Source organism: Daphnia magna, linkage group LG4, assembly GCF_020631705.1.
Source record: "Daphnia magna isolate NIES linkage group LG4, ASM2063170v1.1, whole genome shotgun sequence".
Taxonomy (NCBI): Eukaryota; Metazoa; Arthropoda; class Branchiopoda; order Diplostraca; family Daphniidae; genus Daphnia; species Daphnia magna.
Window position 1 is genome coordinate 3309551 of NC_059185.1, and position 25495 is coordinate 3335045.

The 25495-nt window shown below is 40.3% G+C and overlaps 4 protein-coding genes across 8 annotated transcripts; 2 read left to right on the forward strand and 2 right to left on the reverse strand.

Moving 5' to 3' along the window:
* Window positions 1–378: 378 nt before the first annotated feature.
* Window positions 379–4563, reverse strand: LOC116921717. 5 transcript variants are annotated; one of them, XM_032928050.2, is made up of 15 exons: window positions 4326–4563; window positions 4035–4253; window positions 3893–3978; window positions 3735–3817; window positions 3382–3680; window positions 3300–3323; window positions 2652–3241; window positions 2480–2572; window positions 2123–2389; window positions 1903–2056; window positions 1679–1800; window positions 1479–1613; window positions 1242–1387; window positions 912–1170; window positions 379–840 (listed from the first exon to the last, which is right to left on the reverse strand). In XM_032928050.2, the coding sequence occupies exons 7-15, from the start codon at window positions 2854–2856 to the stop codon at window positions 704–706; spliced, it is 1518 nt and encodes a 505-aa protein (XP_032783941.2). In that variant the 5' UTR covers window positions 2857–3241; window positions 3300–3323; window positions 3382–3680; window positions 3735–3817; window positions 3893–3978; window positions 4035–4253; window positions 4326–4563; the 3' UTR covers window positions 379–703. The 5 variants fall into 5 exon arrangements, with proteins under 5 accessions (XP_032783941.2, XP_045028261.1, XP_045028263.1 ...); XM_045172326.1 differs by having other exon boundaries at window positions 3382–3484; window positions 3556–3680; window positions 3893–4253; XM_045172328.1 differs by having other exon boundaries at window positions 3382–3507; window positions 3556–3680; window positions 3893–4253.
* Window positions 4564–7352: 2789 nt separating this feature from the next.
* LOC116921719 (soma ferritin-like) lies at window positions 7353–8258 on the forward strand. The gene is made up of 2 exons (XM_045172329.1): window positions 7353–7616; window positions 7688–8258. Exons 1-2 carry the CDS (start codon window positions 7515–7517, stop codon window positions 8096–8098), a joined length of 513 nt encoding a protein of 170 aa, XP_045028264.1. The 5' UTR covers window positions 7353–7514; the 3' UTR covers window positions 8099–8258.
* A 6627-nt stretch (window positions 8259–14885) lies between these two features.
* LOC116921718 (gastric triacylglycerol lipase) lies at window positions 14886–17307 on the reverse strand. Its single transcript, XM_032928057.2, has 8 exons — window positions 16870–17307; window positions 16597–16807; window positions 16498–16524; window positions 16346–16436; window positions 16023–16269; window positions 15713–15953; window positions 15498–15643; window positions 14886–15421 (listed from the first exon to the last, which is right to left on the reverse strand). Exons 1-8 carry the CDS (start codon window positions 17065–17067, stop codon window positions 15236–15238), a joined length of 1347 nt encoding a protein of 448 aa, XP_032783948.2. The 5' UTR covers window positions 17068–17307; the 3' UTR covers window positions 14886–15235.
* A 2741-nt stretch (window positions 17308–20048) lies between these two features.
* On the forward strand, window positions 20049–24025 carry LOC116921714 (ABC transporter G family member 20). Its single transcript, XM_032928048.2, is given in 14 exon segments — window positions 20049–20677; window positions 20778–21200; window positions 21292–21385; window positions 21446–21487; window positions 21489–21773; window positions 21839–22017; window positions 22079–22286; window positions 22350–22421; window positions 22423–22528; window positions 22597–22712; window positions 22799–22869; window positions 22953–23041; window positions 23106–23282; window positions 23383–24025. Coding segments are annotated over 14 exon segments (2358 nt in total). The 5' UTR covers window positions 20049–20489; the 3' UTR covers window positions 23691–24025.
* The last annotated feature ends 1470 nt before the right edge of the window (window positions 24026–25495 follow it).

Below are 25495 nucleotides of genomic sequence, written 5' to 3' on the forward strand. Positions count from 1 at the left end.
AAGTTTGCATTTTTTAAATTTTGTTTTTAATTATTTATTTTTTTTGTTTTCTTTTATTGTTTTCTTTTTATTACTTGTTTTGCAATCCGTTTTACATTGATAGGATGTACGACTGTACGAGTCTTATAATGACATGTGTATGTGTAACGTGTTTTCGGTTTCCTTTTGTTAAAGTTACTGCGTGTAAAAGTTTCCTACCGAGAATTGTCTGGCATTTATTGATGGAGTCTAGACATTTACCGAAAAGACCGACTACTTGTTTACACGGCTACCGTTCTTGCTGCTGCTGCCTGCGCGAGGAGTGTGAGGAAAGGTAAATGTCGATTTTTTTAAAGGATCTTTTGTATTGTTTAAATAAACAAACTTTAGAAAAAATACATGCAAAACAACTATTTTGCAGTAATACCTATTAATGGTAACGAATTAATTACTCGTCAGTACGATTTCAGTACTAATGCTCTTAAGTTGAATATTTTCAAACCTGTGCAGAAACTAACTATTTTTCATACATATGTTTTTTCCTTTCTGGTGAATTTAATTTTGAGCAAGTTCTACTGATTTTTTTAAAATGCAAATGCTTTGTGAAGAGGGAATATGTTGAAGTACAACAGCATCTGTCACAAAAGGTAGTTAATCTCAAGAAGCGTAAATCGACGACCAACAATTGATTTGGTATGTAGCAATATTAAAATTCAGGTTACATTTAATTTGCTCTTTCTTGGTAGTCAATGCAAAATCCAACGTTATTAGTGTCTGCTGGAGTCGCTACTAATGCCGGAGCACCAATTGCCGATTCGGTACCATCAGTTACGTAAGTAACCTTAAAGGGTTTTATCGGGGCTGTAAGAATAATGGTAAGGTTATGGTAGTCTTATTTTCATCATAACTCTGAGAACAAGTGTCCAACTTACTGCATAATTGAACGCTGGTGCTGGCACCATTAGGCGCTCGTGCTGTGTTAAGATGTTCTCCACAAAAACGATCTCCTGCAAGACCGGTTATGGAATCGGTTGCAGAACGGATGCCAAGAAAGTCGTACGTGCAATAGCCTTGAACATTATTTCCGAGTCCTAAAAGGGAATTACCGGCAACGACGGCATTGGTGGTAATAGAAAAGCCGGCGCCCGTATTTGTCGTCGGGCAAACTGAAAAGCAGATTTCCGTAGCTTTCTGTGTCGTTATTAAAATAACGTGTGTTAATCGGTAAAGAAGGGGAAATTCCGTATAAGTAAAATGGTAACCTGTCGGTCAATCAGTTCAGTCCTAAAACAGGCGTTATAATTTTGATTGTTTAATTGGCGGACAGCAGTGACTGGAACATCTTTCCAATTAAATGAGCTAACTCTTCCGGAGGGTGATGTAAAATACTGGAGACAGTCAACAGGCGCTGTAAAAATGAAAGACAAATGAACGGTATTTCTCCGACTGCTGTTCATTGACTTGTTCAGGATAAATCGAATGATGCAATTGTTTGTTACCGAGATACGGAGCGCCGCATGGGAGTAGTGCAATTTTGATGTTCCATAAGCGAGAACTCGGAGTTGCTGTCCGTGCGAAATTGAACGTGAGCTGAATATCAGTAGTAAGGTCGGTTGATGGAACATCGAGGTACACTGAAACATATGTTTTAAAAATCAGGAAGCTATTAAGTTTAAGTGTAGCAAACGTAATTACTTACTGTGTTGACCACTATTGTCACCGCAAATGATGGGTGGGGTGGTAGAAGCCCCTCCAACTTGGAAAGTGTCTGTGCAAGTTCCGGCAGTCGGTTGCGCAATGGAGAATGAAATGAAATCCAATCTAAAAGAAGTAAACAAAAGTAAATGTTCAATTTCAAAATGTTTTTGGTTGCTTTTTTTCAGTGGCAGACAAATGAAAGTGCCCCCAAAATAGTTAACTTACCGGATTTGGCAAATCGGTTTGGCTATTTGTTCTATGAATTTGCTGTCTAATTTGATGTTCAATGCGCAGATTGTAGACCCAATTATTTCCGTGGGTGGCGATTGCCAATATGTATTGTTAAGTGTAACTGTTCCCCCACAGGTGTTAACCTCATCTATTAGACGTTGAGCGAAAAGTTGAAACCTTTTGCATAGGCTACTAATGCTAAAATGTATCTTACTTATGCAGCAAACTTTTCCCAAGATACAGGAGCCGCTAGGCCGTCCACCAAACAGTGCACATACCGAACCCGAAGTACATACACCGGCGTCACCATTCGGCGTTATGCAAGCATCCAGCAAAGGTGGACGAATAGACATACGACCCAAATGTGGCCTGAAAGCGTTTACTGGGCGGAATCGGTTGTTGAAGACGGCTGCGTTCAGCAAACTGCCGAGGATAAAACGGCTCTCTGCTTGGTTTTTCTGTTGATCACCATTAGCGATTTCTAGGTAAAAATTTTTCAGGTTAATGTCTCTATTAGTTAGCTAGTCAAATTAGATAGATAGATTGTAAATGATAGCTTTAATATGCTCACTTCTGATAAAGTATTTTGTGAATGGATTAGCTGTGGTTTGCTGCTTGTTGGGACGATTTCGTCCCTCTGGCTGGCGATATGAATTGTCATATACTACAAAGAACGTCGATTTTTTAAAAAAAGAAAATAGAAAAACTCTAGTCAAAGAATTGGAACCTTGCATTTAGAATACCTTTAAAAATACCTGGAACATTCTGGTGGTAAAAGGGTTTACTGTAAACCAACGTGTCAGGAACCAATTCACGAACAAAATTAAAGTAATAATCAAACTCGTTTTCGTTCACTTGTAATTGCTCTTCAGGATGACTGTCACAAGCAAAGCAGCCTTGTAACACAAAGGCGACGACTATGAGAGTTAGACAATGTTGTTTCGACATTGTTGTTTGGGATTCTTCGTTTAAATATTTGTCGGCGATGATGACGCTTTTCGAGGACGTAAAAGATCTGAAAAGATCTCCGGAATTGCTCCGTCTGGGGTAGGCTTTATACACCGTCAGCGGGGTTGGACTTCGACCTTTATAGGAGGAGTTTTCTGAAACCCATCAGCAAATTATTGCGGGGTGTTGTTTCCTGGTTGAGATATTACAACTGCTGCTGCCATTGTGTTTCGCTAACAGCTTGTTCTCCCTACGTCTTCGTCGTGGTATCAAGCACCGACCATCTGACCCTACGTTTTCATCGATAACGCAGCGCTGTTAGCGCAATGCCGAAAGAGAGCGAAGTCTACTTCATGAGCTTGCAAAGAACAATCTGATGAAATTCCTAACCCATCGAATTGTTAATGTTGCAAAGTTTTACGGTGTTTCTTAATATGATTTACCTCCACAACATTCGTGCACCGCGTCTAATAGCAGGGCAAATGTAATGGCACTCTTTAAATTATTTAAAATTAATTCAATTACCTAACACATTGGGACGTCAAACATAGAACTGGAATGCAGAAACATAGGAATGATAATCCACATGGTTTTTTTTCCAACAACAAACGTTTTTTTTTTTTTCAATCTGAAATGGATATGCCAAACATACTTCGGAAAGATTGACGTAAAATTTTTGTGTTTAGTTTTCATACATACTTTTTGTAAAATTCATCAGGAACTGAGTAAGTCCCGTTATTACAGCGAGCTGCAAAGCTTCGTTTAGTTATCTGAATAGTTTAACGTATTCGCGAAGAAAACGTTTTACATCTGCTGCCTGCAGTCTGCACAAGCTTTTAATACGACGCAAAGGCCTTGATCAATGTAAATTTTTTTACTTAATATTCCTAGCTGAAGCGCATTCCACTTAACGCATTTTGTTGGCATTGGAAAGAAACCAAAACGGTTAACGACGAAATGTCTACGTGACACAACGTAAATGCAAAACCTGTGAAATACATTTGAAGGTGAGCAAGAAAATTCCGTCTAGACATACCTCGCCTTCTGCAATCTGCTACCATAAAAAGGCAAGCGTTCATCGGGTCACCGTCGATTGCTATCTATAAAAACTGTGCTCTACCGCTATGGAAATGCGGCGTGATATGTGATGACAATTTAGCTTTATAATGTAAACTTACCTTAGACAATTGTGCAGCGACGTGTTTACCCAAATGGAAAATATACTGAACTGTTTGCTATATGGTATGATATTCTAAAATATCCGGTAGCTTAGCGGTTAATGTAATTGAAAATGTGGCGCCAAAAAGACCACGCAATTTGTCGTTCCGGAACGTTTGATTTCAACAGTTTGTGCTTTCCCTGTTGACAGCTACCATACGTTTTCAGGTGACTATGGCCTTACGATAGTATATGCATTTGACAGTTGAAATTAGAATAGGAATTGCACTAAGGAAGACATCTTGTTTTACCTGGGAGGAATTGTACGACAGTTCAATGGTCTCATTTCAGCAGTTGCAATCGAATGTTAACAGTTCATTGTCTCTCTGGGACCTTGGCTAGCAGTTAAGGTACAGGACACCCATGAAGATTATAATCTGTCTTAACACAGACAATACAGATATCTGCTTTTACGACAGTGGACTCAACGAACCAGCTTCAGGAGCAGAGCAATTAAGCACGACGGGACGGATGTTGGCAACGAATGCAAAACATGTCGTCTGCTGTGCAGTAATAAAACGTTTTCTATAGTGAGCCTACGCCTCATATGGTTTCATTGATTGATTCATGAAAAACGATTAAACAAAACAGTTTTCATCAATTACTTTTCATAATATAACCTTTAGCATTTCAGTTGCAAGATGCCTGCATGTAGGCCTTGAGACAATAGCTTGTTACGTTTGTTTTATTGTCGTAAAAAAAAAACAAGAAAGGCAAAACAGAATTTAGAATGTTACATTAGTTGCAGCTCGCAGTCTCACAGTCACAAGTCACAACCACCATAGTGATCAAAACGAAGCAAAGGTACAGTATATTGCAGCAAATCTATTTTTAAAAATTATGCCTGCTCAAAGATGGAGCTCATGTAGCATTTAAGGCAGTGCTCCTGGGATCAACCATATTTTCTAGAACTTATTGAATCCGTTTCCAGACACAAGGCATATTCGACGTTTATTTAGGTTAACACAGGAATAATTAAAGTAGAAGATAGCAGTTCATCTAACTTGACCTAGATAACCGCCTATTATCAAAACAGACAAAATTCAATTAACTTTATGGAAATCTGTTTCTGTGATAATCGTGGTAGATACCAACCAAATCAAATTTTCTACTCCAGCTGTGACGAGACGAATCATTTGATCTCGCAGCATCATCTATCCATAGAGTAATTGAACTAACAGATTTGTTGCTATTCCCCATTAGACATACGCTAAGTAGAACTTTACCTCAGTATAGTTGAGATCTCAGGTTCGTTAAGTTTCTTTCACGTGGAAGAGGTCAGTGGCATGGAGTCCACAGTGGCAGTGGATGCCAACAATACATCAGGCTTTAATTATTCATGATATCCACGGACAAGAGCGAGGACAAAGTTGTGAACAAGTTGCAGAATGCCAAACACGATACAACTACAATTAGCGACAAGATAGATTCCACGTATGGCTACATCTATCCGTGAACTGGCTTTCGTAATTCAGATGAGTACACAGTTCTTGTTTTTTTAAAGGTTTTCAGACAAACTTTTGGCAAATAATTTTTGGTTTTTCTTACGAATTACAAGGTTCCATGGTGATGATATTTGTAGCCACGTAGTCCATTGTCGTGACTCAGTGTTTTCCTCGTAGAATCCATGGCGACGACATTTGGAGCATCTAAATAAGTTAAAATTTGCGTTTGTATGAAACTGATCTGTTTACAATAGCAAGTGAGTGAACAACAGCTAATACTAACACAAACGTACTTATCATCCAGTTCAATAAATTTGAACAAAAATGACCGTCAAAGGCCGCCAAAATTTCCATGAAGAGTCCGGAGTCGAGACGTGCTGCACTGTACAAAAAGGAAACTATATTCTTTAACCGAGATAAACTTGGGCACCAGTGTCAACATGTATGTTTACCAGCAATTGGACGATAGTATTAATGGTAGTTTGCAGAAAAAATCTCTAAATATTAATGGTGTGTTGATGATATGCATACCATGGGCGTAGGAACATGCACCTTCAAAATAAGTCCGAGTGCTGCACAACAATATAGTTTTTTTCGCAATTCCGATCCATCCATTTTCAGCTGGCATTTGATTTTCTCGCAACAAAAACACGCAAACTTTTTTCAGTTTGATTTTCTATAAGTACGTTTCGTGTTTGAACTCTTATCAGATTTGATTTCATTATTCACAGTGAGAAAGTTAACAATGAATAGTGTTTTGATCACCTACAGTACATCTTATTCATAAGACTTTGGTTAACAAACGACGTTCAGATCTGATCGTTCTTACAAGAGCCTTTTACTCATTGGAGAAAAAACCGTTAAATTAAATAATTTTGAACAGTAGTTATTATAAGTCACGATTTCTGTAATTTTACGAACGTGCGTTGTTCGCCATGACTTGCGAAACTCGAGCCCGTGCAAAATCTCAGTTTCGCAACTGACCATCACATCGAAAGCAAAGGCACGATAAGAATTCAGAAAAATTCCAAATTTGTATTGAAGGTCCTGTAAATAGCAAACAGTACGCGTGATTGAGGTGGCTATAGCTTTATATTCTGACAGCGACGAATCTGACGCAGTCAGCGTCTAATATGGCGCAATCATTGACCCACCCCACCGGTTCTACACATATCAACAATCAGATATTAATTTTACGCCCTTGGAATGCACCTAGACGAATAGCGCAAAGAATGACATTCTAGCCTTTAAAACCAAATAAGCAACTCTTCTATTGTCGTTTATCCATTGCATTCCTACAACTAAGTGCGTCGTGCTGTCGCACGCAATTGTTTTTAGGGCTACTGAGCATGGCGCCTGTTGTTGGGATCAATAATCAAGAAGGGGATCATGAGCTACGTTAGTGAGAAGAGTGCAAAAACAATAGAGCAAATGCGTATGGTGGAGAATATAAATGAATCCCCTGGAAGGACTAATACGTCAAGACTAAACCAGATTTGGTTCTATGTTTTTCAAAGCTGAACAGCATTTGTTGCTTCTTTTAAAGTTACCAGGGTAGCTTACCTTATGCATTAACCTTTATAATCAAATTCTGAAGGCTGATGATGGGTCAAACCAATAGCCCTATTTCTCCAAATAACTGGTATTATTACTTTCAAGCAACTTTCAAGCATAAATCACGTTTTGTTTTCTCCGTTGCTTAGCGAATAGTGACGATCATGAATTGCGTCATAAAACAAAATAGTGTGGGGCGTGAGCAAGCGTGAGTCGGCGTTTTTCAAAGTTTACCCAATGGTAGCCATGGCTACCCAGTTAGTATATAAGATCAGCCCCACTTCCAAAAAGCATTCGTCTTTCCTGTTTAGCTTCGTCAGTGAACGAACAAGCAGGTTCTTTTAAGTTTTCTATTTGTTAATCTCATTCTAGCCAAAGTTGAGTATTTCTGTATTTTTATATAAACCAAAAACAAACACACAAAAAAATATCTAAAGAAAAATGGTGGGTAAAGGCCGTCACAACTATCACGAGGAGTCTGAAGCCTCCATCAACAAGCAGATCAATATGGAGCTGAACGCTCATTATCAGTACTTGGCTTTGGTAAATGTTAAAATATATATTGACATTTTTTTGTAGAATTTCAAAAAATGTTGTATAACTCCTTTCTTTAGGCTGCCTATTATGATCAAGATGACATGGCTCTGAAAGGCTTTGCCAAATTGTTCAAAGAATTTGCTGAAGAGGAACATGAGCATGCTTGGAAGCTCATTAAATACCAGAATGTTCGTGGAGGCAGAGTAGTATTCTCAGCCATCAACCGTCCTGTTCAACAAGATTGGGCAACTCCTCTGGCTGCAATAGAATTTGTTCTTGATCTGGAAAAGCAAGTCAACCAGTCCCTGCTAGATTTGCACAAGGTGGCCAGTGATCATAATGATCCACATCTTACCAACTATTTGGAAGAAGAGTTTTTGAAAGAACAAGTGGAATCGATCAACAAGTTGTCTAAACACCATACAAACTTGCAACGTGTTGGGGATGGTCTAGGTATCTTTGTCTTTGACAAGGAATTGCAATCTTAATGGTCCAGTTAATACACATACTGGAATCAAGCTAGAAAGCCCTAGTTATCAACAGTTCACACTTGTATAAGGTAGTAGCAGAAACCTGTTGATTTTGTAGTTCTCAGATGCAGCACTTCTATATTGAGCCATTTGAATAAAATATAAACTTACCACCCTTTTTCCACTTGTTGTAATTATGCTCTTATTGACATTCACACTCCTAAGCTGAAACATGAAGACTATACTACAATAATAATGCCCTACGAGCACCGAACGAGAACGAAATGCAGACTATAAGTGGTAATCTGGTAAAAGAGTAAACAACATGCAAGCCAGATGCAAGCTGAATGAAAAGTATAAATAGCAATTCCATGAATTTGATGAAACATACTCCACTCAGAGTCATAGACCCCTAAATGAAACGGACAGCAAGAGAAAATATGTTAAGACTTACAGGTTGGGTATCGTAAGGTCAATGGTCGCTTATCTCGACCTTCACGCATCACCTGTTAACCGTTTGTGATACTGTGGAGTTGGTTGTAGCACTCAAACAATATTGCGAATGAGTGTTTGGGCAGCAGCACAGTTGCAGTGGAAGATCCTTGCATGACTGTGAATAATAGTTCTGTCTGCCGTCTTATATACACGGCGACAAGTTCCACATCCTGCAGGAAGTGAAGGGCATGCCCTTGCCGGAAAAGAGTTAAGGGTAGAGGAACAAAATTATGAAGGTCGATAAAAGTTGAAGGTTAAATTTCCATATCGACATGGGCTCGGGGATATTGCCGTTCCCCCTCGATTGACCCAATCTCGTGCAATGACCTAATAGATGAATAACCTTGGGCAATTTAATAATGAAGAACCAAAACCCATTTTTGTATTTTGCAGCTCAGTAGCTTACTCACCTGCACAATATGCACTAGCTAGTTCGATTTTTTGCTTTTGATTCCGGTTTAGATTCACACAAATTTTTGCACATGGATATAGTGATAGTTCTTCGTTCACAGCTGGATATGTTTCGCAATTTGTAGATTCATTAATCACGCACAAGCACTGCATCATCACTTAGTCTTGCACTGGTTTAGTTTAGTTGCACAAGCTGAGCCGTATTTTGCTGGGTAGTATAAGATTAGCCTAGGTAGAATAGTTAATTTAGATAGATCTAAATGTAGTTTTCTATCGCAAACCATTTCTGTGCAATGAAATCTATGTTTTAAACTCTTTTTCGCACAATTCCAAATTCCCTGTCAATTCTAACGACCTACCAACCACTAACTAACGAATAATCAATAATGACCAACTTTTTTTCAGGAAATTGTAATCATATGTGATTGATATCTCTCTATATGATGCATGTTAGAGTTAAGTTGAAACTGGTTGTTAACATAATAATTCAAAAGCTTTTTCCTTTTTTTTTTTTTGTTGTTGTTCTCTTTTCTGTGTGACCAGGAGGGCAATCTCTGGGGCCGAAGAGGATGCTGGACATCGAGGATCGATGCCACGGATGTGTCAGGTATATGTTTTATCAATTAAAGTGTCTAACCATGTTTTTTTTTATGTATCTAGAAGGGCCCCAGCAGCACCGAAGAGGACCACGGGACATCGGGGATCATCGATGGAGCAACTAGATCGACGCCATGGATGTGTCAGGTATATGTTTTATCAATTAAAGTGTCTAACCATGTTTTTTTTTATGTATTTAGAAGGGCCCCAGCAGCACCGAAGAGGACCACGGGACATCTGGGATCATCGATGGAGCAACTAGATCGACGCCATGGATGTGTCAGGTATATGTTTTATCAATTAAAGTGTCTAACCATGTTTTTTTTATGTATCTAGAAGGGCCCCAGCAGCACCGAAGAGGACCACGGGACATCGGGGATCATCGATGGAGCAACTAGATCGACGCCATGGATGTGTCAGGTATATGTTTTATCAATTAAAGTGTCTAACCATGTTTTTTTTTATGTATTTAGAAGGGCCCCAGCAGCACCGAAGAGGACCACGGGACATCTGGGATCATCGATGGAGCAACTAGATCGACGCCATGGATGTGTCAGGTATATGTTTTATCAATTAAAGTGTCTAACCATGTTTTTTTTTATGTATCTAGAAGGGCCCCAGCAGCACCGAAGAGGACCACGGGACATCGGGGATCATCGATGGAGCAACTAGATCGACGCCATGGATGTGTCAGGTATATGTTTTATCAATTAAAGTGTCTAACCATGTTTTTTTTTATGTATCTAGAAGGGCCCCAGCAGCACCGAAGAGGACCACGGGACATCGGGGATCATCGATGGAGCAACTAGATCGACGCCATGGATGTGTCAGGTATATGTTTTATCAATTAAAGTGTCTAACCATGTTTTTTTTATGTATCTAGAAGGGCCCCAGCAGCACCGAAGAGGACCACGGGACATCGGGGATCATCGATGGAGCAACTAGATCGACGCCATGGATGTGTCAGGTATATGTTTTATCAATTAAAGTGTCTAACCATGTTTTTTTTTATGTATCTAGAAGGGCCCCAGCAGCACCGAAGAGGACCACGGGACATCGGGGAACATCGATGGAGCAACTAGATCGACGCCATGGATGTGTCAGGTATATGTTTTATCAATTAAAGTGTCTAACCATGTTTTTTTTTATGTATCTAGAAGGGCCCCAGCAGCACCGAAGAGGACCACGGGACATCGGGGATCATCGATGGAGCAACTAGATCGACGCCATGGATGTGTCAGGTATATGTTTTATCAATTAAAGTGTCTAACCATGTTTTTTTTATGTATCTAGAAGGGCCCCAGCAGCACCGAAGAGGACCACGGGACATCGGGGATCATCGATGGAGCAACTAGATCGACGCCATGGATGTGTCAGGTATATGTTTTATCAATTAAAGTGTCTAACCATGTTTTTTTTTATGTATCTAGAAGGGCCCCAGCAGCACCGAAGAGGACCACGGGACATCGGGGAACATCGATGGAGCAACTAGATCGACGCCATGGATGTGTCAGGTATATGTTTTATCAATTAAAGTGTCTAACCATGTTTTTTTTTATGTATCTAGAAGGGCCCCAGCAGCACCGAAGAGGACCACGGGACATCGGGGATCATCGATGGAGCAACTAGATCGACGCCATGGATGTGTCAGGTATATGTTTTATCAATTAAAGTGTCTAACCATGTTTTTTTTTATGTATCTAGAAGGGCCCCAGCAGCACCGAAGAGGACCACGGGACATCGGGGAACATCGATGGAGCAACTAGATCGACGCCATGGATGTGTCAGGTATATGTTTTATCAATTAAAGTGTCTAACCATGTTTTTTTTTATGTATCTAGAAGGGCCCCAGCAGCACCGAAGAGGACCACGGGACATCGGGGATCATCGATGGAGCAACTAGATCGACGCCATGGATGTGTCAGGTATATGTTTTATCAATTAAAGTGTCTAACCATGTTTTTTTTTTATGTATCTAGAAGGGCTCCAGCAGTACCGAAGAGGACCACGGGACATCGGGGATCATCGATGGAGCAACTAGATCGACGCCATGGATGTGTCAGGTATATGTTTTATCAATTAAAGTGTCTAATCATGTTTTTTTTTATGTATCTAGAAGGGCCTCAGAAGCACCGAAGAGGACACCGAGGATCGTCGCCGGACACCGAAGATCGTCACCGGACATCGAGGATCTTCGTTGGACATCGAAGATCGCCGCCCAGCTCCGAGATTCATGCCCATGAGGATTAGGAAAAACTGAAGATGGTACGGTTGAGTATTGCCTAATCGGCATTCACTTACTTTTTTCCGTGATTGTGATTGTGATTTGTTTGGTTTACCAATGTGCCTTTATTCGTTTTACCTTGCCTTTATCCCTTTATTTCTTTTTCCCCTTTATTATGGCTTATGGTTTCACCGTTGCACTGGGCACGCAATTTCACCACACCTTTACTTCACGGTTCGTACTTGATTTATGATAGCTTTCATGCACCAGGTAGAGGCTTGTGTTTAGGTAATGTAACCTTGCTCATTGGTATCACACTTAGTCTTTGGTTGATTTACTAACACTAATTGCTTTCAGCAAAAGCAATTAAAAATAAATTGATCAAACTTTCTCTTATTGAATAAGGGACTAGTGTCTCGAATCAATCTTTACTTATAAACAATCCATTGCTTGTGATCGGGTCCCGCATCCCGATTTGGCGACCCGATTGTAACCCCACGGGTCCAAAAAAGTCAGCCCATACCCCATCCGATCCACCCCGAAAACAAAAATGACCAAACCGATAAACCAAAATCCGAACCGATCGACGCGGAACCCAACCCCACCCCCCATTCCTCTCCCTCCCCGTTTCAGCTCCGCCCATAAATAAAATATCTGGCGAAACTGGCAATGCTGGTTTATAACATTGGTTGAAGGGTTCAGTTTTTGGTTCAGTTTTTGTTTCCACGTTTTAAGCTTTTGCTAAATTTGTAAGCTTTTAGGATCATTGTAAGTTTTAGAGTAAGCTTCAGCTTTTTGTAAGTTTTTTAATATTGTGTAAGTCTTTTCAGCAAAATTGAATTAGAGTCATAGATTAGATGATCAAACTACTCCTGTACGCTCGACTCTCACTTTTCGCGAACTCCGCTCCCTCCAATAGTGCTGCATCAAGCGGATTTTGACTGGGAAAGGATAGTAAGGATAGCGTTTTGCATTGCGGTTGGTGCAGCACTGTCGGAGGGATCGAGCTAAGGCTCGGCCCCGATTACCCGAGAACCAGCTTACTACCGGAAGGTACTGACGCTAAACAAAAAAAAAAACTTAAAAAAGCAAATTTTATGTGTGTCGCGCCAGTTCATTCCAGTTGGGGTCTATGACTCTGCTATAGTGGAGGAACCAGGGGTTATGATTCTGTGGAAAGCTAAAAAACAGGCTTCATCAGACAAGGTTCTTCGTTTCGTTTTTCAGAGTGGACAGTGGAAATACCGATTTTTGGTTGAACAGTTGCTGCTTCCAGCGGCCTCCAGTTTTTCGTTACTTGAAAGCTTTCAACAAATAATCTAGTATGAGAAGGTATTTAATATTTACGACATTCTGTATTCCCCCGGCCAAAAAGCGTCACTTCCCGCAACTAACTTCATCCCGAAAGCTTCGCTGTTGCACCTGATAGCTTATTACGTTAGCAAACATAATAGTGGGCTTTCTAGTTACATAAGCATATTATTCACTTGTTTTCAATTTAATCTGTTAAAACGTTCAAATATTTTCTTGAATAGGATCAGTGTTTGAACCGGTGAGTGCATTTCACTGCATTTTCTGTCCGTTCTGAGAGATCCATAAGAAATGGACGTTTATCTTAATTTTCTTTTCTATCTCAATCTTGTATTACAAAAAGGGAAACCACTGCTTTTTCCATTAAATCCAATGCTTACCTGATATGTTATTTCGTTTGCAACACACTGATCACTCTCTTCTCCGAAGTTCTACTGATCCATGTAGAATTTTAAGTTATTTCCTACCTGTTTTGAGACTGAGAGGTTTTGACGGTCATTCTTAGAGGTAGGGGCTGAAAGATAAGAAAAAGGAAAAAAAAGGGAAGTGGCCATCTTGGAAGTTTGATCCCCCTTCCTACAGTTTCAGTTCGTTGGTGAATTTCTCAGCTTCTCGGAATCGTTGAACAAAAAGATATACAAAAACAAAACAAACGAGGGACGATTGGAAAGAAGGAAAGGCAACCACTTGAGGCGGTAAACAGGTGAAACATTAATTACAATATAACCTAAAATGCTTGTAGGTATTTGCGATTTATGTCATTCATTTTAAAAAATCCCATTGCATCTTTACCGAGATTTGAAAAAAAAAACTGTACAAGATCAGCTTTAGAAAAATATTGGATCATGTGGCTAAGCTAAAGGAATGAGGTAACCGAGATAATTATTGTCCTCATAGAAAAATACAACACGACATTTAAAAAATAGTAATAACCCGTGACCTAACACTTTGCTGATTAGAGGCTTAGAGTGAAGCGCATTTAAGGAGCGCAAGGAGAAAGTGCGAGCGTTCGCTGTGCAAACAAAAATGCAACTGATTAAGAAAATAAAACAAGGTCCAAAGAAAACGTAAATAAAATAATAATCAAAGATGAATACTAAGAGAAGAAAGTGTGTTTCGTCCGCACCGACCGTCTTGGGCGAGGACCGAGTATCGGCCAAGGACAGGCATCTGTTATCGCTATCAAACACTAGTTGGGTTATGAACTAGGTAACACCTATGTATCCTTGACTATAGCTGTTGCGAATGTTTGAAACAGGGCGTGGAATGGATGCCACGAATTCGATTGCGATTCTAAGAAGAAGCATCAACGAGCTTGTTAAATTAAAGTTAAGAAAATGGGCGAATCGATTATAAGAGAAATTTCAGCGTGCCCTCCAAAGGAAGAACGTTTTCCATAAGGATATCGGAGAAAACACTAGTTTCACCTTAATAAATCGTTGCAACTCATTTAGAGAATAATGGAAAAGAGAAAGAGGTAAATAGAAAGCAAAAAGGGTTGAAAGAAGAAGACCAAAATATAAAAACTCCATTGGGTTTTCACGGACTCGGGTGACGTCAGCGGTACGGTGCATCCAAAAAATCTGACATCACTAGAGACAACATGGGACCTACTTTCTCTTGCTTTGAAAGGCTCCACATTACGTAAAAAAGCAATAAACTAAAGAGCCGACGTGTCCCTAGAGAAGGTTGAAAGTATTTGCATTTTTATGACGACAACAGCTGAAAGTGAAAACGGAGAATTGGCAGTAAGTTGCACGTCCCCCGTTTCTCGTTGCAATGAATTGCAAATGCAACTGCAATTTATTCTTCGTTGGCACGTGTACATAATGTCACAAACAGTTGGGTTTTCAGTACACAGGCTTCCAAACCTGATTTAAACTGTGTTAGGATAAGACGCAAAAAAAAACTGGAACAAATGTGATGTCCCAATTTGCTGGAGAATATCAACACGTCAAAGTGTTTGTTAGGGAATAAATATATATCGACAATATAGCTATTTTTGTTCTCGAGGATTAATAGAAAACCTAAAGGCAAAACGTTAATCTTTGGCCTTAAAAAAATAGTTAAAAATCAAACCCTATGAATCGTAACGAAAAATAATTTGTCAAGTAAGCTCAGGCGGATATGTGGACATAAGTTTCCTTATGAATAAAAGGTGATGACAGGAGATCGATCGCTGGTTTGTGAACCAGTTCAGCCACTCGAGGTGACCATACAAAGTCACCGTGACTGAACGTTGGACTCGGCACTCGTAAGGAGCCCTTCAAATTTCCCAGCTTCCCCTTCAACCAAGAAACATCCTGGAAAACAATTTAATATTTTTCTAAATTAAAGTCTTTTGTGAAAAAAAACAAAACATGGTTGTTAATGTCAAACCTGTGGCGGAGCAAAAGGATCGTTGTCGGCGTGAACTAAAAAGACAGGAGCAGTCACCAGCGTGAGATTGTACTCAGGCGGGTATGGTGTTCCATATCGTTCCAGATTTCGTTCTGGCCCATAATCGAATTTAAGAAACGATTCACCTGTAAGAAACGATAAATATCAGAAAGAGCTATTGTGAATTTGAATAGTTAATGATTGAAACAACTTGCCGAAATTGTAGTTTTGAAGAAGATGGACCATGGTGTTAGCCGATCCTCCCGCAGGATAATGTCCGATCAGACGGTAATAATCGATCTTGTCAAAAACATCGGAATAGCCAAAAATTTGGGATAGCCACAAATAGCCGAATTTAGCTCCAAGTTCGCTAGTCTCGCAGATGAAACGAGTAACGGAATGCAAGACTCCATTATTCGTGTGGACCTCTCCTATACCGAACAATCGTTGATAAAGCTAAACAAAATAAAAAGGGGTTCAAATTTTGAGTAATTTTGCCTAAACAAAAGTGATGAAAATAAATACTTGATAGATATTCACGAACGGTGCCATGTAACGGAAGTAATTATTCAAATGCGCCACGCTGACAGTGGGGCCCAGGCCAATCATGATGTCAACTTGATCGTTCATTCGCGGGTACTGAGCAGCGCTCATGAAGAACACGCTACAACCGAGTGAGTAGCCAAAATAAGCAGCTAATTTCTCTTGTCCAGTTACGTTGAGAACGTAATCGATGCTGGCTGGGATATCGTATCGACCCATTTCATCCCACCTGTTTGAAAAAGCAATTCATCATCACTCGAGTAGAATTTGTTTTTGCACAGAAAAATGACTGAATTCACGCTTACGAAAAATCCCAGAATGCTTCGTCTTTATCGGGATTGAGATTGATGTGTTTGCGTGAGTACGTGTTCCCCCTGGAATTTCCCATCCAAACATCTGGGATAAAACAAACAAATTAAATAATCTAACTCTGCTAATAGAATTTCACTTGAATTACCATAGCCATGGTCAGCCAAGAGGAACGCTGCGCCATACAAATTAAACCGTAGAATATTACTGAATATTACGATGTACAAGATGGGACTGTATAACTTACCCAGTGAGTTGTTGCTGGTAGGTACCAACCAGAAATGATCGGTGCCCATCATGCCGTGTTGCAGGAAAACCGCTCGACGCTGGAACGTGCTATTAGGCCGATGCGCATCACGTTTCCCGAACGGTATGCGATGGAGCTCGAGAATGTATCCATCGTCAGTGACGACGTTATGAATCTCCACCGGATAGCCTCGATTGTCGATAATCTCCGGCTGTAATTACAAAAATTACAATTTTAAAGTTAAATAATTTGTTTGTTTTTGTCAAAGGTTACCGTTGTCATGAAAGCCTCTGGCACCGCGATAACATTTCGTTCCATACGTGGCCGGATAGTTTCGAAAAACCATTGCTGTAATTGTGTTAATGGACTGCTGACAAACGCTGGTAATTGTCTTGATGAATCGTGTGGATAAAAAGAATAAGCGACAGCCAAGCTGATGGCAATTTTAACGTACGTCGACAGTTCCTTCATTGTTACGAATGGAACACACACACGCACTCTATTGAGCTGGATGATGTTCCGTCAGCTACTTCCAAATTATAACTGAAGAAATAGTGGGGGAAAAACGCGAGGCAGTTCATGCTAGAAGACCTCTAAGAGCCCTGGCGTTTATTCTTTCTCTATGACTCAAGGGCAATATAAATGAGTCGCGGAGCAACAATGAAAAGAAAAAAAACGACGAGATTCCCTTTTTTAGCTGGATACCGACATTCGTGCCGGCCATGGAAAGAGAAAGTTTTTTTTCGTTGCTTTCGATGTTACGTTGTTAAATAATAAAAATCAGAATTTAAGGTGTCTTCTTTGAAAAGAAAAAAAAAATTTTGCGTTCCAGTGAAAGACATGCAGTATAAAATTCGTTATTCGCCAAGTGGCGTAAATGCCAATAACTATTCCTTTCACAAACACTAAAAAAGAAAGCTCGAAAATGAGGGGAAAGAAAACATGAGGACATTTGGGCCCCCCCACGAAAGTCAGCAATTTTTGTTTTGCTTTTTTATTTCACTCGCGTTGGTGTACGTGTAGAAGCGGATAGAACTCGAATCAAACCTTTTGCGCATTCGCACTTGCTATACGTATTCGCCATTAGGTTTCTCTTTGAAATTTGTTTATTGACCGTTCGCAGAACGTATCATCAATTAGATTGTTTAGTTGCACACGACACCTTTCACTATAGGTAGGGAGGAGATACACGTAAATAACATTCCGGATGTGTATCTGTACCTTTTTACAAAACGTGTTGCCAAAAATTCATAAATTTAACCTGAAAACGGGTCGACGACTTATCAGTTTTCTATTTCACTCTCTAAAAATTTTGGGGGGTTCAGCAAACTTTGCGTAACTGTGACAAGTGATTACTTGAACACGTCATATTGAAGTGCACATGGAGAATACTGGCAGTAGCCTACTAATGGACGTCAATAAATAGCTTAAATCCAAACATAGCTTTTCATGTTCGAAGAGTAACAAAATGACAGTGTTCGTATGATAATGGTGAAAGTGTGACACGAACCGGAGCTGCAAATTCAAATTCTGAATGAAATGTTTGCTTGATAACGACGATAGAATAACACACACAATGAAATTGTTATCTGATAATATTTAATGATTGTTCGGTACGTGATTTAAGCATACGAGAACGTCAAGGACTCTTCTCCAGTTTAGGTCACGTGATAAGCAACGACATTCGGTCACTAACACAAGGACGCCCGTTATCCGAAAAAAAATAAGGGGAACAGATAAGAAGAATTACCAGACATAGGGAAACCCTACCCACACATGTCTGTGTAAGTTCATCTACTCTACAGGTGGATAGTTAGCTGGAGGCGAGTAGCAACTTCAGTTCGTCTTGGATTTCGGCTTCAAATTTGGGTGCCAAAACAGTTAACCCAAATTTGTGAGCCAATCGTATAAAACCGGAATAGCAACTGGAATTTCGTGACTGGGATACTGTCTAAAGCACGATGCAAGGTATCGGTTTAAATGTCTAGACACATAAATGTCATCATTAAATCGTCAGCGTTTCGATATTGCGTCTACCAACAAAGAGGATTAGCAATAACCCGTCCAGCAGTGGACGCATCGCTAGACGTCATTTTTTTTCGGGAGGGAACAAAATTAAAAACGTGGTATAGTCACACGACTGTAGATAAAAAAAAAGGGCTGACCATGAAATAAAAAGGGAAAGTTTTCGTTCGTCGGCATACCGAAGTATTCAATGAAAGGAAACCATAACCAGGCCTACGTCGGCTGAAAGGAAATGGAAGAAAACTAAAACTACTTTCACTTGTATGACCTCGTCTAAAAATATCAAACGCTTCCATCTCCAAATAACACATGTAAATCAAGAAAAAATTATGTTTTGTACCTGAAGGATTTGACTGATGCTTCTTATTTTCCCAATAGCGCAGGGTTTTTCAGTTGCACAACTGTCAGCTTTTTCCAGCGTTAAAAGTAGGTTAACTATTTACTGCGTCGCACGATGATGGGTGAATCCTAACAAAGGAGAAACTGACTTAACATTGCAAATGATTTCACCGTGATACAATAGTTCCAAAAGGGTAACACGTCCCTTAAAAGGACACACAAAAAAAGGTTTAAAAACTCACGTGATCGCGGTCAGTGATATCCACTCATTACGGGATTTCTCTGAAGAAAGCAAAATAAACAAAATGAAAACTGAATGTTCATCTCGGGGCAACGTATAGTACAGTTAAAAATTGAACAGTTGAAATTTAGAAACAGTTGAAAATGAAAATCACGAACGTCGTGACTAGTGTTACACACGAGTACGAATTCACCGAGTGGAAACGATCTGGTTTGATTAAAACGAAACAAAAATTACTTACGGTAAAACAGTTCGCACTACTTAATAATTAAACATAGTTACCTATGAATATCACGTCTTTATTGTTGTACAAAGAGAAGAGAAACGTGCACAGCATGTGGAAAATTGCAATTTAAGAAAGAAAAGAACAACCGCAAAAAGGAAGATGATTTTGAACTGGTTACTTTCCAGAATCATCCGGTTGTTTGAGCGATCTCTATTATGTCGGCTACTGCGTACACGTGCTGCTGCGAAAATGTAGAAATGAAGAAAACAAACTTTCACACCGATGAAAAATGAAAGGCTTCCTGCATCGTGCCTTTAGAACTCGTCTCTTCCAGCCCCCCACATTTTTTTTTTTCGTCTTTATTATGTCTCTCTCCAGATGCTGTTCCAGTTTTCTCGCACTCAACCCCCAGAAAAGGCTAATACAGGCTGGGCAGGAGAAATGACATAACCACCAGAGGCGAAAGGGTATTTTCTTTTTTCTTACTTCTTCTTTTATCGTTTCGCTTTCTCTTGGTTTTCACTACATCCCCCCCCCTCCCCAACCACCTTCTCCTCTTTTGTTTTCGTTAACATGTCGTGAGAAAGCAGGCGGTTCGTTTGAAAAGGAGGAGGGGTCGATCATTTTCCTGGCCGGGGTTTACAACTTTGAAAAAGCTTCGCGTTGTCTTGGCAGAGAGTTGAAAATTTTCGTCTTCGGAGATCTGCTGGTTGCTGAACCAAACGGATGGGCGGAGTGAAAAAGGGAATGATGAAATTCTTCGGCAAAAGTCATCGAACAACTGTTGTACTTGATGATCGGTCCCATAGAAAGAGAGTTTTTATCTTTCTTTAGTTTTGTTTTCCTATTTTTAGGGTACTCACGTTTTCCTTTCAGACTGCGCCAGATCTGTGGCGAGCATTGCCACTTGTTGTCCAGCTTCTCACCAAGTCTAACTTGATCTTGCCCGTCTCTCCGACTCGACAAAGTGGACTTCAGTTAACGTGCAAATATTCAAAGCTTTGAAAGCTTTATTTGTTTTAAACTTGCAACCATTTAAAACAAAACGTGAATCCTGGAAAGATGAAGAAAAACCGTAGAGTTTCGGAAGTGGTTGTTTCATCACATCAAATTAACGGTGAAACGGAAAGTGCAGGTGACGCTGGCGTGCCGGCCGTACTGGTCCGCGATGCGACGAAATGCTACGGTGTGCGGAAGAACCGCTGCGCCGTACTCCAATCACTGGACATGAGCGTTCAAAAAGGGATTATGTAAGTTAACGCTTGTAAAACACTCGTTTACGTAAAACAACTTTTCAACGCCTAAAATGGCGAAATCATCATGTAATCTACTTTCTAATTTTTTTTAAAGATACGGATTGCTGGGCGCTAGTGGATGCGGCAAGACTACCTTATTGAGCTGTATGGTTGGCCGTCGTAGTTTGAACAGCGGTACCGTACTCGTCTTCGGTCATAAACCGGGCTCTCCGGAAAGCGGAATTCCCGGTCCGAGGGTCGGTTACATGCCACAAGAGCTGGCCTTATATGGCTACTTCACAATAAAAGAGACACTTCAGTACTTTGGCCGCATTTACAATTTGAAACCAGCCTTTGTCAACGCTCAGCTGGAGTTTCTCTCTAATTTGTTGCACCTGCCTTCGAGCGATCGTTTCGTTAAAACGCTGAGCGGCGGTCAGCAACGAAGGGTCTCGTTCGCCGTTGCCCTATTTCACGAACCCGAATTGCTCATCTTGGACGAGCCAACGGTCGGCGTTGATCCATTACTCAGACGCAGGTAAATTTGCAGCGAGTTCATTGACGCTAATACCTGGAATGCGAAATGTCGATTACATCTTCCGTGTTCCCATTTTTCGAAATGTATGCAGCATTTGGGATCACCTTATCCGTCAGAGTGTCGATCATGGAAGAACTGTCATCGTCACGACCCATTACATCGAAGAAGCACGACAGGCGAACACAGTAAAAGTTACTTTAAATGATTGACGGGAGATCCGTTTAACTTGCTGTTCATTCTTGTAGATTGGAATGATGCGATCGGGCCGTTTGCTTGCGGAAGAATCGCCCTGACAATCTGTTGAGGAATTACAGACTTCCATCGTTGGAGGAAGTGTTTTTGAAACTTTGCATGAAGGACGACGGTGAAAACCGAACTGAGCCCTCCCAGGCAATTGAAAATTGCACAAATGGAACACTGCGGAGTGTCACTGGAATACGACAGCCTGTAGGGGGCCATACCAATCTCGCGTTTGATCACAGTACAAGCCAAACTAACATCACGGAAATCGACACTATCGAAAATCATTGCAATTCTAACGAAGCTTCAATTTCCCCAGCTGATTGCTTTGGAGTGAGAAAAATCATTGTACTCGTTTTTTTTTTTTTAAATGAGCTTCTTCATTTTGTATGAACTAGAACGCTGCACTAAACCTCGGTGTCAGTAGCACAAGACCGGCCAATTCCAGTGAAACGAATGCGGTAGTGTCACGCAACAAGAGCCGGCTGAGTTCCACCATCAAAATGGCCCTACCTTCTGTGCATCGTCTCGGCGCCCTAATTCGCAAGAATTTTTTGCTGACATTCCGCAATGTTGGGTACACCAATTTCAAACGTTGGAAAACGTTTAGATTTAATCCAACCTGTCTCTCTATATAGGATATTCATCTTCATCTACTTCATGCCTGCTTTTCAGGCCATCGTTTTTAATGTGACCCTCGGACATGAACCGACAGGACTTAAGATGGGCATCGTTAATGACGAATTAAATCCGAGTCAGGGCCGTGTATGCAACTACACAACAGACTGTTCGTATTCGATGCTCAGCTGTCGTTATCTTCGATACATTAAAAACAACATCATACAGGTAACTGTTTTTTTTGTGTGTTGTTGCTGGGGACGATTGATGACGTTGATTTTGAAATTTTAGGTTCCGTATGAAAGTGTATCGGATGCTTTGGAAGCAGGAAAAAATGGACACGTCTGGGGTCTTATCCATTTTGGGACATAACTTCACTGAAGAGTTTGAAGTTCGACAGGCTTCTGGAGACTCGGCCAGTATAGAGAACATCATCCGAAGTCAGATCGGCATCAACATGGATTCAACTAGTAAGATGAAATTAAAGCAGTGCGTGTAATTGTAAAACATTATCTCAATTTCCCAAACATAATTGTAGATCAGCAGATTGATTTGTTTATTGAGAAATGGCTTTTGGAGGCTTTTGGAGATTTCTTTAAAGATTTGATGAGATCTTGCCAGCACGAGCCGGAAGCCGGATACATCCCAGTTGTGGTACACCAACGTTATTTCTTATTATACTTTTCTGTCTTTTACACCCAAGGATCTAGTTTAAATATTCATCCTCTTTTTCTTCGTAGTTTCTCGATCCTGTTTATGGTCAAAAAGACACTCCATACACGGAATTCATGGCTCCTGGTCTTATTATTACGTAAGCCCTTTCCAACAACACGTTACTGTCTTACATGAATCGTAATTGAGTAAAAAAAAATGCCTTTATTTTGTTCGCAAAAGGATCGTGTATTTCATGGCTGTCTCCCTAACTTCCGGCGTGTTAATCGCCGAACGGAAACAAGGACTTCTCGATCGTTGCTTAGTGGCTGGTATACGTTAACGAACGCAATCCATTAAATTCATTTATTTAAATGATTTCTTGTTATTCGACAGGCGTACAGATGAGAGAAATTTTATTCGGTCAATTAATTAGCCAGTTTACCGTCATGGTGGGCCAAACAGCGCTAGTTTTCATGTGCATGTTATTGATTTTTAACATTTCGTGTCACGGAAATTTGGCGCTGGCTGTGTTCATCACGTTTCTTCAAGGCCTCGTCGGAATGTGCTTTGGTGAGAACCTATTTTTCAATACAAAATTTCTCTTTTATTCTAGTACATTTGTCTTTAACTTTTCCTTTTTAATTGCCCCACGTTTGCAAAAAACGTTCAGGTCTGTTGATAGCCACGGTCTGCGATAACGAAATCAGCGCCCTTCTACTTTCGCAGGCGAGTTTCCTTCCGTTCACCGTCATCAGCGGAGTGTGTTGGCCGATTGAAGGTATGCCGTTTTACCTTCGAAGTATCGCTTATTCGATGCCACTGACGTACGCCATCGAATCTCTGAGATCGATTTTCTCGCGAGGTTGGGGCGTCGAACGTCCCGACGTCTTTGCGGGAATTTTCATCAGCATGACGTGGATCTTAATTTTGTTGGTCTTGTGCATGATTGTCATACGCGTACGCAAGTACGCGAGTTAAAGTTGCTGGCCTCCTTCGATCATTGACTCATTTGCATACGCTCTGACGGAATTACTGGAAGGCTCTTTTTTTTCTCTCTGTACCTTCCCTTGTTCATTATTGCGTTCCTTACATTCACCACAAGAGATGACCTGACATGTGGTATAGTAGTATCGTACCATGTTTATACCTTCCCATCTAAATAAGGTTTTTTTTTTTTAAATATTTGCTTGTATATAAGCATCTCAAAGAAAATTTGTTGCTTGCCAACTGGGCGGAAACATACCTGCGTTCAGATATTAAAATAAGCGTATCCGGCTTCATGACCTGACAGAAATAAAATTGAATAAAAGTAACGTGTTTTTATAATGTCTAGGGGGTGAGAAAATTGCAAGGAAAGCAACAAAAAAAACTGGATTGGAAAGCTATCTATCAGGAAGACTTTCGCTCGTTATACGCTTGTCGTATCTAGTTATTCTTTAATCTATTAGAGGCTTTCTGTGATGGATTGCGGTAACTTGCAGACCGGTTTTTTATGCGATATAGGAAGAATGGACAGGATCTCATCAAAAAAGTCGAAATCAAACAGGTTGAATCACTTGTAACAGATCTCGAGTGAATTTCTTCGCCATAAAGTGTTAGTTCGATATCCATAAATGTTGCTCTATTTTATTCTTCCCCGAATCATCTAAATTATCACAATAAAAAATGGGACTGATGGATGAAACAATGGTTTCACTAAATGTAGGTCAAATTGTCCAACTCCGTCTTTGATCGGTTTGATGTCCAAAATGAGCTTGACGTGACAATGTCATTCACCTGTCGAACGATCAATTGCATTACGATCCACTGTGCGCGTTAGAAACTGTTAAAGCTATAAGTGAGAATGACTGATGCAATTATTTTGCGTGTTCCTCTTGGTACCATGGTGGAATTCCCATCTTTTATTAAAGAATTCTTTTACCATTTTTCTGCGAATTTCAAGTTTAAGATCGAGCCATATTTCAAGTTACGTTGGCGTGCTAAAAACAGAGTCTGGAGACATAAGTCAGAGACGCTGAAAAATTGTCAGACAGGTGAGACATTCGAGTTTTATCAGCAGTAGGTCACCGATACAAGGACGTCCGTTCGCTGAATCTCAGACTATTTGGCCATAAATGAATGCCTAGCAAATAAGGACGTCCGACGCACCTCTGCGATGTGTGTTACATTGTAGCGTGACAAAGACTCTTCTTGTCTTTTAACAGTTTTAACTCTACCATCTGGTGCACTTTGCGCAAAATCAATAGGTTGCACCCGCCTAATAGATTCCCTTCGTACTATCGCCAGAAATTGTGTTATCGTGTCTAACGTTCGACACGCATCGATTCCAATTCCTAGAAAGTGAAAACAAACAACGCAATTGTTATAGGTTGCACTTCGTTCGTGAATAACCGAGTCATCGACACAAGCCCAGCAATGTTTTGGAACAAGTTTTCTCGTGTAACGAAGACAACGACCCCACTACGAATTGAATGTTGCAAACGAATGTCGTCATCGCAGTGGAGCACGTTTTTTCCTTTTGTTGTAGGATGACAACACCCGACAAAAAATGCGGCCATGAGAAAAGAGAAAGTATAACTCATTACTTACAAGAGTGTAGTCACTGACTTATAGGTTTCTGCAACTCTTAACAAGTTCCAGCGTGGAAGGTCGAGCTCGTAAGTTTGACCGTGTATTACGGTACATGTAGACTGTGTTTTACAAGGCTTTTTGAGCTTGGTAATTATTATACAATTAAACATTGCAGATATGTGTAGGTAGAGGCCCATAGAATATTTTCAAAA